The following is a 17,447-nucleotide window of genomic DNA, read 5'->3' as shown; positions in this document are numbered from 1 at the left end:
TTTGTGTGTGAGAGAGGGGAAAATCGGTGGGACCGATTTGTGGAAGGGGAGGATGTTGGGTATGAAATCGGTGCCACCGATTTGTGTGTGGTATAATTTTTTTATAATCCGGGATCAGAAATCGGTCCCACCGATTTGGGTGTGCAGCGGTCGGTCCCTCCGATTTGCCATTAGTCAACACAAAAACGGATGTTGGTATCACAGAAGCCCCATTTCTTCCTCGTTCGCTAATGATCATCCACTTCTCCTCTCTTCTCTTCTCTTCTCTTCTCTGATTCTTGGCTTTCATTTGTGTAAAAAAAATTTCTGTGAGGCTGGGAATAGATAGTGTTATGGATGATAGAGTTGTATTGAAGATTTATTACTACGGGCAGATCTTATTACAAACATATGAGGGAGTTCAATTCGTGTGTGAAAATCCATTAGATGTTGTTATTCCATTCACATTGTCATTTGAGGAGTTGAAAGGTGTGATTACAGAGAAGATCGGCACGCAAAGATGTAGGAGAATATCGTGTATTTTGTACAGGTATCCTTTACCTGTGTTTGGCGGGTTTGTTCAATTTCAAACCAAGTATGTGATGGACGAAGCGAGTATGCAGGAAATGTTTTCAATGTACATGGAAAATCGCCACCGAATATCGTGCATCGAGTTATATATTGAGTTTGAGCAATCTGAAGCAGACCGTAACATTGAGTTGGAAGATTATAATAGTGAAAGCGAAGATGAATTTGAAAGTAACTATGAGATCGTCGGTCCAGGCGAGGACGAAGAAGAAGCTGTTGGCGACATGAACGCAGATGTGGCGGAAGTTGCAAATGCACTAGCAAACCCGCATCCGTTTCAAGAGCCTTCTTTCATGCGGTCGTTGGATTTGGGGGCTATGCACGCACCGGAGTTTCTGGAATATATGAATACAGGTGCGTAAACCTAGCTAGCTACGTGAATCTCTGAATTGTTGTTTACGTAGATGGAATAGAGAAAAATAAGACTATAACGATCTTACCTAGTAAAGTATGTTTATTAATTGAGTTGTAATGAAGGACTTCTTATTGAGTACATAATGAAGCATTTGTTACTTTTGATGTATGTAGCCCCTCCTGTTGTGGCGGATGGTGAGTTCACAGTGGGGATGGAATTCAGCTCAAGGGAGGCAGTGATCAAGGCAATGAAAGATTATACCATCCGGAGAGGTGTGGACTATCGGGTATATGAGTCGGAACCGACGACATTCTATGCCAAATGTATAGAATATGGGAATGGTTGTGACTGGTTGATCCGGGTAACCAAAATGCAGAAGAAGTACTGTTGGGAGATAAGGAGGTACAATGGAAGTCATACTTGTACCAGGTCTACTATTTCTCAAGACCATTCGAAGCTGGATTCCAAGACAGTTGCAGAAGCAATAAAGCCGTTGGTAGAGGTTGACCCGTCTATAAAGGTAAAATCTGTAATTGCTGATATCCAGTCAAAGTTTAACTACACCATCAGTTATCGCAAGGCTTGGTTAGCAAAGCAGCAGGCGGTCGAATCAATTTTTGGAAGTTGGGAAGCATCGTATGAAGCTTTGCCGATATGGTTTGAGGCCATGTGCCACAAAGAGCCATCAGCAGTGGTTCACTTTGAAACAATGCCAGCTTACCAGGGGGATGATTTGGTTCCTGATATACGTGTTCTACATAGAGTCTTCTGGAGTTATTACCCCTGTATAAGGGCCTTCAGACACTGCAAGCCAGTGGTGCAGGTGGACGGGACTCATTTGTATGGAAAATACAAGGGTTGTTTATTGGTTGCAGTGTCACAAGATGGTAATAACAACATCGTGCCTATTGCATTTGCCATAGTGGAGGGAGAGACTTCTGATGCATGGCACTTTTTTCTGAGCAACCTGCGTCAACATGTGGTGACCCGTGATGGTGTCGGACTAATCTCCGATCGACACGATTCGATTAGGTCAGCTATTGAACGAAGTAATGGGGCGTGGTCTCCTCCAAGAGCTTTCCATATGTTTTGCATCAGGCATATCGAGTCCAACTTCTTGAGGAAGTTCAAAGCACCTTACCTGCAGAAGCTTATCGTCAACATTGGTAAGTTTATATACAATGAACTTTTAATTTATTGTAAGCATGATCAAATAGACTGGTGTTCATAGTTGACTGAATGTTTTTCATAGGATATTCAAGGACGACCAGGGAGTACCAGATGCGCTATGAACGATTAAAGGAACGGAGTGAGGCTTACACCAATTGGCTTGATCGGATCCCTCATGAGCAGTATGCTTTGGCATTTGATGGTGGTTACCGATGGGGTCATATGACCACCAATCTTGTGGAATGTATCAACTCCGTCTTAAAGGGTGCACGCAATCTCCCAGTCACTGCACTTGTTAAGGCGACATTTTACAGGCTGAATGAGTTGTTCACTAGGAAAAGAGCTGAGGCTGAAGCCCGGATCAGTGCTGGACTTATGTTCTCTGAGATGGTGACAACCAAGCTGAATGCAAATCAACGAGCATCAGGTAACATACAGGTTAGCTGTTTTGATAGAGAAAATGAAGTCTTCGAAGTACGCGAGATGCCTAGTGGGGTTGAGTATGCAGTTGACTTGCGCCACTATCGGTGTGATTGTGGCGAATTCCAGGTTGACCGAATTCCGTGTAGGCACGTGTTTGCGTGTTGTGCAAATCAGAGGTTGGATTGGAAAGTGTTCGTTAATGACGTTTACAAGATGGACCAAATTCGAAGAGTATACAGGGCTAGGTTTCGACCACTGGGAAATCCGGCAACGTGGCCTGCTTATCATGGACCTAGATTCGTTGGAAACTCGTTCCTCAGACGGGTTGCCAAGGGCCGGCCGAAGATGACCCGCTTCTTGAATGAGATGGACACTCGTATGTTGCGTCGCCCGAGGCGATGCAAGCAATGCGGTGCAGAGGGCCATAGTCGCAGTAGATGTCGTCAAAGTGGTGGACCGAGTGCAGGTCCAACCGAATAGTAGTAGAAGAATAACTTGAATTTCTTGTAGAATTATTTCTAACAATTTTATGGAACATTATTATTATTATTATTATTATTATTATTATTATTATTATTATTATTATGCGACAAATATATATATATATATATATATATATATATATATATTCTTTTTATATTTTTTATGCAAAAACTCTTTTTCAGAAAAAATATATTTCGTATTGTAGTGCTAGTGCTCCTTCATACATTTCCAAAGAAACTAGACAATTCTCCCAGTAAGATGATTACACAACAATTACTTCACTTAAGAATTTACATAAGGTACTTGTATTTTACACAATACCTGTCCTTCTTCTAGATCATCCAACAACCTCCTGTATTGGGCAAGCGTTTTATACCGGTAGGCATAGTTTTGACGGTCCCAGTTATGCCACCTGCAGACGGACAATCCATTTCTTAACTTAACTTACCATAAACAAAATACAATTTAAATCAATTACTTCAATGCATACTTTAATCAAGATTACCTGTTTGCAATTGGAAACACTCGGGGATTGCCAGGAATCGGCGCTAGACATGGTAGCCGGATCCAAGCCCAACTTACCAACAGTGTCAGTGGACCGTCCATCTCCTTGCAGTCGACACGAGTTGCCCTGCACAATGATCTATACAAGTGTGCCAGGCATGCCGAACCCCAACTAAACTGTATGATCTGGCCGAAGTTGCGGAGCAAGGGTAAAAATTTCCAATGCACCCCTGCACCCGACTTATCTGCAAATAGAACTTTCCCAAATAACAACATTATGTGACACTTTACATACATCTGCATGCTAACATCATCATTCAACACTATACGATCTCTCACACCCCTAAACCACGTTAACTTTATAAAGCTCCCTCTACATTCATTTTTCCTGGGTGCAACTCCAAAGTGGTGCAAGCACTCGGCTTCCAATGCCTCAAAGCTACTCATGGTCGGACCTGTAACCGGAAGACCATTTGTTGGCAGACCGAGAATTACCGCCACATCCTCCAAGGTCACCGCACACTCACCAACCGGAAAATGGAATGTATGAGTCTCGGGCCGCCATCTCTCAATCAGAGCATTAATCATTGCTGACTGGCCTTTAATAACTCCAATTTGGGATACATAATAAAATCCAGTCTCGCGTAACTGTGCCTCAACAATTTGGTTATATGGATCCGGCGGGTGTAAATGATCGCACTCCAACATCCTTGAAGCCTACAATACCACATTTTCCAGTATAAGAACAAATATAACACAACTATATTATTCAATAACACAAGTATACTTAACATGTCCATTAAAACTAATTTCCAGCATAAAACCAATTCAAACAAAAAAACAGCATACTAATTTCTGATTATTATTATTATTATTATTATTATTATTATTATTATTATTATTATTATTCAAACAGCAAACACACTTTCTCTACTATTATGATTATTATTATTGTTATTATTATTATTATTCTTATAAAAAAAGCATACTAATTTATTATTATTATTATTATTATTATTATTATTATTATTTTTATTATTATTATTCAAACAGCTTATTATGATTATTATTATTGTTATTAATATTATTATTCGTATAATAAAAAAAGCATACTAAGTTATTATTATTATTAGTATTATTATTATTATTATTATTATTCAAACAGCATACATACATACTAATTTCTCTATTATTATTGTTATTATTATTATTCGTATAAAAAAAAGACCATACCAAATTTTTAATTATTATTATTATTATTATTATCATTATTATTATTATTATATTCAAACAGCATACATACATGTACATACATACATACATACATACTAATTTTTCTATTATTATGATAATTATTATTGTTATTATTATTATCATAAAACGTACCATACTCATTTTTTATTATTATTATTATTATTATTATTATTATTATTTTTATTTTTTTTATTATTATTCAAATAACATACATACTAATTTTTCTATTATTATTATTTATTATTACTATTATTATTATTATAATTATTATTATTATTATTATTATTTATATACACCAAACAACATACTAATTTTTTATTATTATTACTATTCTAACAGTATATATACTAATTTTATTATTAATCATAATAATTAACGATCATAAATAAATTAACTAATAAAATTTTCATTATTAATCGTTACAGTTAATTAAATTCGATTTCTAATACTGACAGTAACAACAACAATATATTAATATCTCCCTATTTCAATTTATTAGGTACAGATTTTCTTTTCTTTTTTTTTAATGTACTATTTTTTTAAATATTTTTTTCCCTTTTTCTTACATTAAAATACACTACCCAGAGATCCAGAGAACTTCATCTTCATCACCATTACAAACAAAACAGCCACAAACATTCATCTCAACAAACAAATATAGAGAACTTCATCTTCATCACCATTACAAACAAAACAGCCACAAACATTCATCTCAACAAACAAATATTCATTTCATCTCCATACATACATACATACATACAAGGTTTATTCCTATTTTTATTTCTATTTCTAACCACCTAATAATAAAATAAAATACATATATATATGTTTAATTTCTAATTTCTACTTATAATAAAATCTAAAATTATCACTATCATTATCATTAAATAAAATTATGAAAAAAAAAACTTACATGATTTGGATCTCCAAGATAATTAACAATATGAAGCTCTGGTTGATTTACTTCCTTAGTTTTTCTTTTTTTTGGCATTTTTTTTTCTTTCCCTGATCTGTGGTGGTCCAACAATGGGGGGGTGTGTGGGGTTGAGAGGAAGAAGAAAGGGAAAGTTGAGAGTGAAAGAGAGAGTGTTGGAGAGTGAAAGAGAGAGGGGTATACGGGGATAAGGGTCACGGGCTGCACCACGGGAGCCACCTGCATGCGGGACATGTGGCAACGGGCCACCAATCGGTGCCACCGATTTCGGCACCTCCCTCTCCCACAAATCGATGCCACCGTTTTCCTTCCCCCCAATCGGTGCCACCGATTTCCTCTCCTCGCCGTCACATCTCCGTCAAACACCTCAAACGCCCATAACGTCGCAAATCACCAACGCCATCCCCATATCAAAATTAAAAAACTCGTTAAAAGTTGAGAGGACATGTTTGAGAAAACTTTTATGGGTGACAACGAATCAAAATTCCTTTGGTCAACGAATCAATACTGGAGCATCTTGCTGGGCTGGGGCGCTAAATAATCTTATTATCCAATAATTCACCGTTTGCTACTTTCCTATTATTACTATTATAATATTATAATATTTTGCATGTTTTAGGGAAGATGAGGACGACTTGGTACTGAGCCTAGCTACCTATACTTCGAATATAAACAGTAGTCTAAACTATTTAATTTAATCACGTATCAAACTATCAATAATCTTTTTTATTTACGTAACTAATTTATACATATATTGCATATATTAAGAAACAACTTACACTTGGCTCTTGGCAGAATTGGATAGTGGTTGACCCATAATCGGTTTTTGGAAGTGGAAAATCAATGTCATAAGGTTGCTTGTTATCCCAGCTTAGTCGAAAAATACGTTTTTGTTCAGCAGAGATATAGATAGATTCCTATAGTGCGTGGTAAGTTGCAAGTTATGTCTCGTAGCTGTGTTGATTTGAAAGAGTGATAAAAAGCGTACCAACTTCAGTTTGTCATGATTAATTTATTGATTATATTTATAGCTGGAGATACATTGGATCCATGAAAAAGCAATAAAAAGCAAAGAAGTCATAACTTTGTCACGAAGGGTCTTTGTGATCAGTACCTCTGCTCTCACTTGATGTTGCTTTTCACTCCTTTGCTTCTACTCTTATTATCCATGGAAGAACTATTTTAGTATTAGATGGGTGATGGGTCCACCACCATATCGATTTTTGCCTAGAGTGAAACAAAAGTTTGCACAACCTGTGTGTGGATCCCTCAGAACACCACCCGCCATATTAATTGATGAGAGTAGTTGGGAACAAAGCCATAATGAGATATAGGGGGAAAGAATTGTATAGATAATTCCAAATTATTAGTTCATTTTAGTACTTGCAACGCTAACCTATGATGCCTACAACTTTAGGGACATTAGCGGACATATAAGTACATTATTGGTTGAATATAATGTATCAATTTTAATCAACAATCCGAGCATATTATACTTTGAGCTCTCCAGACCTTCGTATGTTCACTCAGAACTAAATAATTTTGATATTTGCTGCATATAAAGATGAGTACTTTTCGATTTGTACCATGAAGAGATTAGAGATATTTAGCCATTCCAAATTAATCAATAACAATATCGGAATTAAGAAAACATAAGAAACAGTCGACTACTGAACGTGAATGGGGAGAATATACAACTATGCAAGCAATGCCTTTGCCTTGGAAGCTTTCAAGAAGTGCAACTCACATGACACAGCCCGCAATCACGTGCAACCGATGCCCTCCTTTTCATGTGCAATGGTCCAAGGGCCCAAAGAAAGCCCCACATGAAAAAAGCGCGTCTCCATCACTCGCCAACACCGAGCGTCACCTTCCTACTCTCCAGCCACACAGGTTCCGATGTGTTGTCAGAGGACGTACCCTGATTCGCTCCTCCAACGCATTAACGGCCGAAACTTCACAAAATCTTAAGCCTCCACGTGTCAACACATATCACAACTCTTTAAATCAACGACCAGAGATGATGAGAACAACTAAACAGATTACACGGGATAAATGCCTAACCAGATTCAAAATTTCCGTTAGCATTTCAAAATTGAAATTCCCCCTTAAACCCAACGCTACCGTCAAATCCCCCCGCTAACTGCCGAACCTCACTTAACACCGTCACGCTTCCGTTAACTCCCACCTATAAAATCCTCTTTATCTTCGTCGCTCATTTCACAGAACAGCGTTCCCACTTTTCACACACATTCACTCACTCTCTACAGAACTCGTTTTTTTCTTCTCCCTCGTCTTCGAAAATGCGTGAGATTCTTCACATCCAGGGAGGGCAATGCGGCAACCAGATAGGTGCCAAGTTCTGGGAGGTGGTGTGCGCGGAGCACGGGATCGACTCGACGGGAAGGTACGGTGGGAACAACGACCTGCAATTGGAGCGAGTGAACGTGTACTACAATGAGGCAAGTTGTGGCAGGTTCGTTCCCAGGGCTGTTCTCATGGATCTGGAGCCCGGCACCATGGACAGTGTCAGATCTGGTCCGTACGGTCAGATTTTCCGGCCTGATAACTTCGTTTTCGGGCAGTCCGGCGCCGGTAACAACTGGGCCAAGGGACACTACACAGAGGGGGCTGAGTTGATTGACTCGGTTCTCGACGTCGTCAGGAAGGAGGCAGAGAACTGTGACTGCCTTCAAGGTAATATTCGGTTCTGTTCTAGTTTCGAACGTAGGGTTTAAGTAATTCTTCTGAGTTTGTGGGCGTTTTGTTTTGTAATTTTCCGTCATTTCTGAGATTGTGTTTTCAAAAATAATTGCATCAAGCATGTTTGTTTGTTTTCGTCATTTCTTCTAAGAATCGAATTTCCGTGGTCGCTGTTTTTCCAAAGCCGCGTTGAAAATTCGAAGAAATGATGTTGAATTTTAGAGAATATATAGATAGATGGATATGGGAAGAAAAATTGTTAATACGCTGGTTTTGAAAAGTAAACTTTTGTTGTGCAAATTTTGCAAAACATGTCCAAAAGTTTTTCCTCTGTTCTATGCTACTTTTACTTGTAATTGGATGATAACATAACGTCTTCATTTTTCAGGATTTCAGGTTTGCCACTCCCTTGGTGGTGGAACTGGTTCCGGAATGGGAACCCTTCTGATCTCCAAGATCAGAGAAGAATACCCTGATAGAATGATGCTCACTTTCTCGGTGTTCCCATCTCCTAAGGTTTCTGACACTGTTGTTGAGCCTTACAACGCAACTCTCTCGGTTCACCAGCTTGTTGAGAATGCCGATGAGTGCATGGTTTTGGACAACGAAGCACTATATGATATCTGCTTCCGCACCCTTAAACTCACCACCCCTAGCTGTGAGTTCATTTCCAATAATTTGTTAATAATGCTCAGCGTGACATGAACTTTTTATTTTTGTAATTCACTGCAAAGATTTAGCTCCTCTTTTGTTTTCACAGTTGGAGACTTGAACCATTTGATCTCAGCCACAATGAGTGGTGTAACATGTTGTCTTCGGTTCCCTGGTCAATTGAACTCTGATCTCCGCAAACTTGCGGTGAACCTCATCCCTTTCCCGCGTCTACATTTCTTCATGGTGGGTTTTGCCCCCCTCACATCCCGTGGATCACAGCAGTACAGGGCTCTCACTGTACCCGAGTTGACCCAGCAGATGTGGGATGCCAAGAATATGATGTGTGCTGCTGATCCTCGCCATGGGCGCTACCTCACAGCATCTGCCATGTTCCGTGGCAAGATGAGCACAAAGGAGGTTGATGAGCAGATGATAAATGTCCAAAATAAGAATTCATCCTACTTTGTTGAATGGATTCCCAACAATGTCAAGTCCACTGTTTGTGATATCCCTCCAACTGGTCTAAAGATGGCATCCACCTTTATTGGAAACTCCACATCCATTCAGGAGATGTTCCGCAGGGTCAGTGAGCAATTCACTGCTATGTTCCGCAGGAAAGCTTTCTTGCACTGGTACACTGGAGAGGGTATGGATGAGATGGAGTTCACGGAGGCCGAGAGCAACATGAATGATCTTGTATCAGAGTACCAGCAGTACCAAGATGCAACCGCAGATGATGATGAGTACTATGAAGATGAGGAAGAGGTTCAGGAGGAGGATGCTTAAATGTTATAGTGTTTTTTATTGTGTTTGTTGTGATAATATCGTATTGATGATGTGTTTTTGTTTTTCTGCCTCAACTGTATGCCTTTTTCCGGATTGATTTTGGCGTTGTGTGGCTATGGTATTGATTTTAGTATTTTTCTTGTGCAAGTGTACAATGTTAAATTCTTGACCCTGGTAGTTTCCAGTAGTTGAAATCTAATTGATGATTCTTGCCATATTTGATTATCTATACATTTTGGATCAGTTGAATCCTCTCTTAATTGGTTGAATTATATTCATGCTTGGAAAAGTCCAGGGGCTAGCAATTTTGTTAAATTTTGGCCAGCAAAGAAAAGTGAATTATTAGATGAAATCTCACACCAATTTCACATCACAAATCATTATTGATAATTATTTGATGGCTATAAATCACAAAAGTTGCTGTCCCTCTAGCACTTCTCTGCATGCTTTTATGTCGTGCTACATTGCAAGTTGTTCTGTTCCTACCCTTTTTATTGGTACGCTTGTTATGTTAGCTAAGCGATTATGCCCCAAAACAAACCAAAAAAAACTGCCAGTAGCTAACCAATTTGATTCAATGACATTTTTCAATGACATTCTTATAAAGTCTTCTATCATATAGTCTTGTTTCGCAGAAATTTTATTATTAAAATCTTCCAACAAACAAAGTTAATTAAGAGAAAAAAAAATGGAAGGATCCACTCCCGGATTTTACCAAATACAATGACAACAAAGTAGGGTATAGAAATGGTTTTTTATTTTTTCGGATAGAGAAATTGCATTTGCAAAAGGTTGCTGGCATACAGGCGCAATTATAATGGAGTGTTTTCTTATATGCTAACATAATTGTAATCTGTTGGGACAGAGATCTTGGAGGACCACAACAACTGTTTCAAAATTAATAAATGTTCACTCGGTATTTCAGGCTAGATATTAACCTCATGGTAAGGCATCACTCATGCGATCCATGAGAGATCATTAATTAATTGGTTACCAACCAATAACTGCAAAATATGTTCACCCTTTCTTATATGGAATAAAAATAATGTTTTCAGTTTATGAAATTGAGTTTTATTCCGTTCTGAATTCTGATAGCTGGCAGAATTAGACAGTTAAGATAATATAACAATGAAACTGACATGAAACAAAATTGATAAACCAGATGCACGAAGGTGCAATCAAATGTGGGAATATGAGGTATCTCGAGCAATCTAGATAGAAGAAATTCATGACTTACACGAAAATATTTCATCGTGATGCACAAAGCCACAAACTAATAACCATAGATCTATGACATACACACATCCACACATCACAACACATTTATCAAGCGATAAGTTCAAATATGATATTCATAGCAGCAACTATCAAAATATTCTTGTGATTGGAGTAAGAATCATGCACGTTTTTCTTGATAGAAATAAAATACACAATTTCCTTGCAAGAATTAGAGGGGCAACAATATCCACTCACAACAAGTATTAACAGCAGCACAATAATACCCAATTGCAGCGAAAAAATCACAAACAAAAAATTAGAGATAAGCTAACACACCAAAATTTTTAACGTGAAAAACTTCCTCAATGCAAGAAGTAAAAACCACAAGTCATCAAGACCAGGATATAGCTTCACTATGATGAAAAATATGGTACAAGAGAGTCACAAATTATTGCACAAAACGTGCATACAACAAGCCAAAGAACCCAAATTTCAAAATTTTCAAAACAAAAACAAGAAGATGAAAATACCACAAAAACAGAGCTACTATACGTGACTAATATCTCTAGCTACAGACATCGAATCAAAGATCCAAAAGGTGAAATCAAAAAACTAGATGTGCAGAACACACGTTTTTCTCTTATCCAACTAAATGGAAGAAAAATTCTTAAACAGCAGCATATTATTGCCGAGCAAATTGAGTAACATATAAAATTAGGAGGCATATTTTATGGTTAGCAGTTGCATAATGAACATAAAAAGGATTCAATTAATTAAGTATATTTTTCTTCTTTTTTTTTTGCAAAGGAAAGAAGAATAAAATAAAATTGTTGGTTATACGCTAAATATATTTTAGATTTTGCTAACAATTGTCCATGCCTTAATAATAATAAGGGCACTCTTTTGTTGTGATAAGAACAAAAATGAATGTCTATTGAATGGTTCAACTTTTTTCATGATAAAATGATTATGTTATAAAGAGAATCTCATTAAATGAAGGTTGAAAAATAAATTCTTCATACATGTATAAATAGGACATGATTTAAAGTCTTATATACACACAACAATAAGAATAGCAAAATATTCTTCACTCTCTCTTTTTCGTACTATTCTTTCTCTTATATACTTTATTACAATATTAGTAAATATATTGTGATAGTAATTGTAGTGAATAGTAATAGTATAATTTTATATTTACACTTTTTTATTTTATATTTATTATATCTTCCTTAATTATTTATTTTACAACACGTTATCAGCACGAGACTCTTATCAAATTTTTAAGAAGACTCAGACAACAAATTTTCATTATGTTGAAACTCTCTTATCTTGAATTCAATACTCTTGATATATCTGAAAATAATTATTTATCATGGATATTAAATGCTAAAATCCATCTTGATTCAATGGATCTTGGAGATACCATTAAGGCTGAAAATAATGCATCCCAGAAGGATAAAGTCAAAGCGATAATTTTTCTTTGTCGTCATCTTGACGAGGGATTGAAAAATGAATATCTCGTATTAAAAGATCCTGCAGATATTTGGAAAGACCTTGAAGAAAGGTACAATTATTAAAAGACGGTGATACTTCCTCAGCCCGATATGTTAGAGAGAACTTTCTCGACCTTCCATGCCTTGAATGTGCTCCTGCAGTAGCAGTATTGAGAAAAAGAATTTAAAAAATATTTTGAGTTAATTTCTTGCTTTCTTGTTGTTGAACGCAACAATAAGTTGCTCTTGAAAAATTATTAAGCGTGCCCAGCTGGCGCCGTCCCATTTCCTGAAGTAAATGCGACAAATTATCACAGAAGAGGTAAATGGCAAGGTTTTAATAACAAGAAAAATTATGGAAGAAAATGAATTATATTCAAAAGAGAGGATCTCACCAGAAGTGGGATAAAGAAAGAAATATTGGGCATAATAAACCAATAGAGGATAAGTGTTTCCGTTGTGATGAAAATGGCCATTGGTCACATACCTGCCGTACCCCAAGGCACCTAGTCGATCTTTACCAAGCATCTTTAAAAAATGATGACAAAGGAAAGGAAACAAATTTTGTTTCAAATGATGCTGAAAACTCCACCACTCATTATGATGTATTTGATTTCTTTAAAGATCCTGAAGGAAATATTGGTCATTTGATGAATGATGGAATAATTTAATATGTGGGATTGTTAAGTATCCATGTAAATAAATAATGTAAAGAACTTATTGTTAAGTTTTATTTTCTATGTATTTAAGTTTCAAATATGATGTATATAAACAATGAAATATTAATGTTTATGAATTTTAAAATTATTAAATGTGTCAAGTTTTAAAAATAAATTTTCAGTAGATGACATTATTTTTATGTACAGTGTTTATTAGAAAAATAATTCCGATCAAGTATTCAATTTACTTGTGCATACTACTCATTTTATTATTATTATTTATCTTTGAAGAGAATGGCAAGGACTTATAGTGAAGATATTTGCCTTGCGAATAGTGCAAGTTCGCACACTGTTCTCAAAAGTGATATAAATTTTACCCGTCTTGTGCTAAAAGAAGAATATGTTAATACTATTATTGGCTCAGGCAATGTGATTGAAGGCTCCGAAAGAGCTATGATTTTGTTTCCTGGAGGACAAAACTCATAATAAATAATGCACTATTATCTACCAAGTCTCTGAGAAACTTGTTGAGTTTCAAAGATATTCGCCGAAATGGATATCATATTGAAACAATGAAGGAGGGAAATCATGAGTATTTATGTATCATAACTCATGATTTAAATAAAAAGGTTATATTAGAAATATTACCTTTACTTTCATCTGGGTTATATTATACCAAGATTAGTACAATTGAATCATATGCCACTGTAAACCAGAAGTTTACTAGCCCAAATGAATTTATAACTTGGCACGACCAATTGGGTCATCCGGGAACAACCATGATGCGGAGAATTATTGAAAATTCCTATGAACATTCACTAAAGAATTCAAGGTGATATATGTGGACCTATTCATCCACCATGTTGATCTTTTATATATTTTGTGGTTCTAATAGACGCAACTTCGAGATGGTCACATATGTGCTTATTATCTTCTCACAACCTGGTATTTGCGAGATTACTAGCTTAAATTATTCGATTAAAAGCACAATTTTCGGAAAATCCAATCAAAGCAATTTGTCTTGATAATGCTAGTGAATTTACTTCCGAAGCTTTTGATGCTTATTGTATGGCTAATGGAATAAGTGTTAAACATCCAGTAGCTCATGTTCACACACAAAATGGGTTAGTAGAATCACTTATTAAACGCCTCCAATTAATTGCTAGACCCTTACTTATGAGAACAAATCTCCCAACCTCGATTTGGGGGCATGCTATTTTACATGCCGCAGCACTTATTCGTTTGAGGCTAATGAGTTACCATCAGTTCTCTCCTATGCAATTAGCTTTTGGCCAGCAGCCAAATGTTTCTCATTTAAAAATATTTGAGTGTGCGATATATGTTTCTATTGCACCACCTAATCGCACCAAAATGGGACCCCAAAGAAAATTGGGGATATATATTGGATATGATTCTCCATCTATAGTAAGGTATCTTGAGATACAAAGGGAGATGTATTTAAAACCCGATTTGTTGATTGTCATTTCCAACATTAGGGGAAGGGAATAAGCTTCCTGAAAAGGAACTTAATTGGAATGCGTCATCGTTGATGCATTTAGATCCTCGATCAGGGCAATGTGAACTAGAAGTTCAAAAGATTATACATTTGCAAAGAATAGCAAATGAATTGCCTGATGTATTTTTCGATACAAAGAGGATAACTAAATCTTATATACCAGCGAAAAATGTCCCAATTCGGATTGATGTCCCAGTAGGACAAGTAGCCACTGAAGTAAATTCACGCTAGAAGCGTGGCAGGCCTGTCGGTTCCAAAGACAAAAATCCTCGAAAAAGAAAAGAGGTAAATACGATTCCTGTTGAAAAAGACATAGTAAAGACACCTGCAGTTGTCCAAAATTCTGATATAGTTTTAACGCCAGAAGACGTTCAGGTACCTGAAAATTGTGAAAATGACGAGATCTCGATAAATGATATCTTTATAGGAGAGAAATGGGATTGAAATAAGACAATTGTCAATGAAATATTTACATATAATGTGGCATTAAATATCATGCATGAAAATAAGGATCTTGAGCCAAAATCAGTAGAAGAATGTCGACAAAGGAATGTTTGGCCAAAATGGAAAAAAGCCATGAAGGCTGAGTTAGACTCACTTGCAAAACGTGAAGTCTTCGGACTTGTAGTCCGTACACCAGAAGATGTAAAATCGGTTGGATACCCATGGGTATTTGTGAGAAAACGAAATGAGAAAAATAAAGTTGTGCGCTACAAAGCCCGACTTGTGGCACAAGATTTTTTACAAAGGCCCGGTATAGATTATGAAGAAACGTATTCCCCTATAGTGGATGCGATAACATTGCGTTATTTGGTCAGTTTATCTGCATATCATAAACTGCATATGCATTTAATGGATGTGGTAACAGCCTATTTGTATGGCTCGTTAGATCGTGATATCTATATGAAAGTCCCTGAAGGATTAAAGATATCTAAACCATCCAATGAATATTCGCAAGGGTTATACTCGATCAAATTGCAAAGATCTTTATATGGTCTGAAGCAATCTGAACGAATGTGGTATAATCGTCTTACTGAGTATCTGGCCAAAAATGGATTTAAGAATGACGATACCTGTCCATGTGTTTTGGTAAAGAAAACTACATCTGGATTCATTATAATTGCTGTGTACGTTGATGATTTAAATATCATTGGAACTCTTGAAGAGATTCTAATAATTATAAAAACTCTTAAAAAAGAGTTTGAGATGAAAGATCTTGAAAAGACTAAATTTTGTCTCGGCCTGTAGATCAAGCATCTAAAAAATGATATCTTTATTCATCAAACAATATAAACAGAAAAGAACTTGAAAAGATTTTATATGGATAAGTCACATCCCTTGAGTACCCCAATGATCGTAAGATCTTTGGATGTGGAGAAGGATCAATTCCGTCATAAATAAGAGAATGAAGATATCCTTGGTCATGAAGTACCATATCTTAGTGCCATTGGAGCGCTAATGTATCTTGCTAATAATACGTGACCTGACATATCATTCGCGGTGAATTTACTAGCAAGGTATAATTACAGCTATATCATGGAGGTTCATGAAACACACGATAGCAGCAACCTCCTCTAATCATGCTGAAATACTAGCAATTCATGAAGCTAGTCGCGAGTGTTTTTGGCTGAGGAGCCTGATTCAATATATTCTGCTATCATGTGGATTGTGGACTGACTAATCATGTGTTCCATGATCTTCAAAATCAAGGGACAATTGATATCCAACAGATCCGCTCAAGTGATAATCTGGCAGATTTATTCACAAAGTCACTTCCAAAATCCTCCTTTGAAAGATTGGTACATGAGATTGGGATGCGCCGATTTCGAGACATCAACTGATGTCGACAAGAGGAGGAGACTGTACTCTTTTTTCCTTGGTCAGGTTTTTTTTCCATTGGATTTTTCTTAACAAGGTTTTTAATGAGGCAGTCCCTATCACTAAAGGATATTGTACTCTTTTTCCTTCACTAAGGTTTTTTCCCCACTGAGTTTTTCTTTAGTAAGGTTTTAACGAGACAATAATTCTAAATAGACATCCAAATGGGAGTGTTGTGATAAGAACAAAAGTGGATGTCCATTGAACGCTTCAACCTTTTCCATGATAAAAAGATCATGTTACCAAGAGAATCTCATTAAATGAAAGTTGAAAAATAAACCCTTCATACATGTATAAATAGGACATGATCTGAAGTCTTATATGCACACAACAATAAGAATATCAAAACATTCTTCACTCTGTCTCTTTCGTACTATTCTCTCTCTTATATACTTTATTACAATATTAGTAAATATATTGTGATAGTAATTGTAGTGAATAGTAATACTAGAGTTTTATATTTACACTTTCTTATTTTATATTTATTATATCTTCCTTAATTATTTATTTTACAACACTTTTTACGTTTTCAATAACATCAAATATTCAAATACATCATACATATAAGTTTAATCTTTCTTATTTTATACAAAATTATTCTCCTTTTATTTTATTTTTTTTGGTTTCCCACGATATCCCCCAACCCGGCAGGTCAAGGACTAATCCGCCGCGGTATTGAGCTCCATTTAAGGGTTTGCCGCTGGCCAATGGATTGCTGTATGTACAAGGCGAGATTCAAACCCCCGACACTTGCTTAAGCAGACTAGTGAGCTAACCACTAGACCAACCCAACTTAGTTTTCTCCTTTTATATTTGGAAAAAAGACAAATAGGTCCCTGACTTTTCAAAC

The 17,447-nt window shown here is 36.4% G+C and overlaps 3 protein-coding genes across 3 annotated transcripts; 2 read left to right on the top strand and 1 right to left on the bottom strand.

The window, feature by feature from the left end:
- Window positions 1-332: 332 nt before the first annotated feature.
- Window positions 333-2,995, top strand: LOC130950126 (uncharacterized). Its single transcript, XM_057878671.1, has 3 exons — window positions 333-921; window positions 1,096-2,088; window positions 2,175-2,995. Exons 1-3 carry the CDS (start codon window positions 333-335, stop codon window positions 2,993-2,995), a joined length of 2,403 nt encoding a protein of 800 aa, XP_057734654.1.
- A 210-nt stretch (window positions 2,996-3,205) lies between these two features.
- On the bottom strand, window positions 3,206-4,897 carry LOC130950125 (serine/threonine-protein phosphatase 7 long form homolog). Its single transcript, XM_057878670.1, has 4 exons — window positions 4,889-4,897; window positions 3,504-4,219; window positions 3,320-3,410; window positions 3,206-3,214 (listed from the first exon to the last, which is right to left on the bottom strand). Exons 1-4 carry the CDS (start codon window positions 4,895-4,897, stop codon window positions 3,206-3,208), a joined length of 825 nt encoding a protein of 274 aa, XP_057734653.1.
- Window positions 4,898-7,921: 3,024 nt separating this feature from the next.
- On the top strand, window positions 7,922-10,076 carry LOC130948646 (tubulin beta-1 chain). The gene is made up of 3 exons (XM_057877476.1): window positions 7,922-8,387; window positions 8,782-9,051; window positions 9,154-10,076. The coding sequence occupies exons 1-3, from the start codon at window positions 7,994-7,996 to the stop codon at window positions 9,831-9,833; spliced, it is 1,344 nt and encodes a 447-aa protein (XP_057733459.1). The 5' UTR covers window positions 7,922-7,993; the 3' UTR covers window positions 9,834-10,076.
- Window positions 10,077-17,447: the final 7,371 nt, after the last annotated feature.

Source organism: Arachis stenosperma, chromosome 9 (assembly GCF_014773155.1).
Source record: "Arachis stenosperma cultivar V10309 chromosome 9, arast.V10309.gnm1.PFL2, whole genome shotgun sequence".
Taxonomy (NCBI): domain Eukaryota; kingdom Viridiplantae; phylum Streptophyta; class Magnoliopsida; order Fabales; family Fabaceae; genus Arachis; species Arachis stenosperma.
Note: the sequence above shows the minus strand (reverse complement) of the source record. Positions and strands in the feature narration are given on the sequence as shown.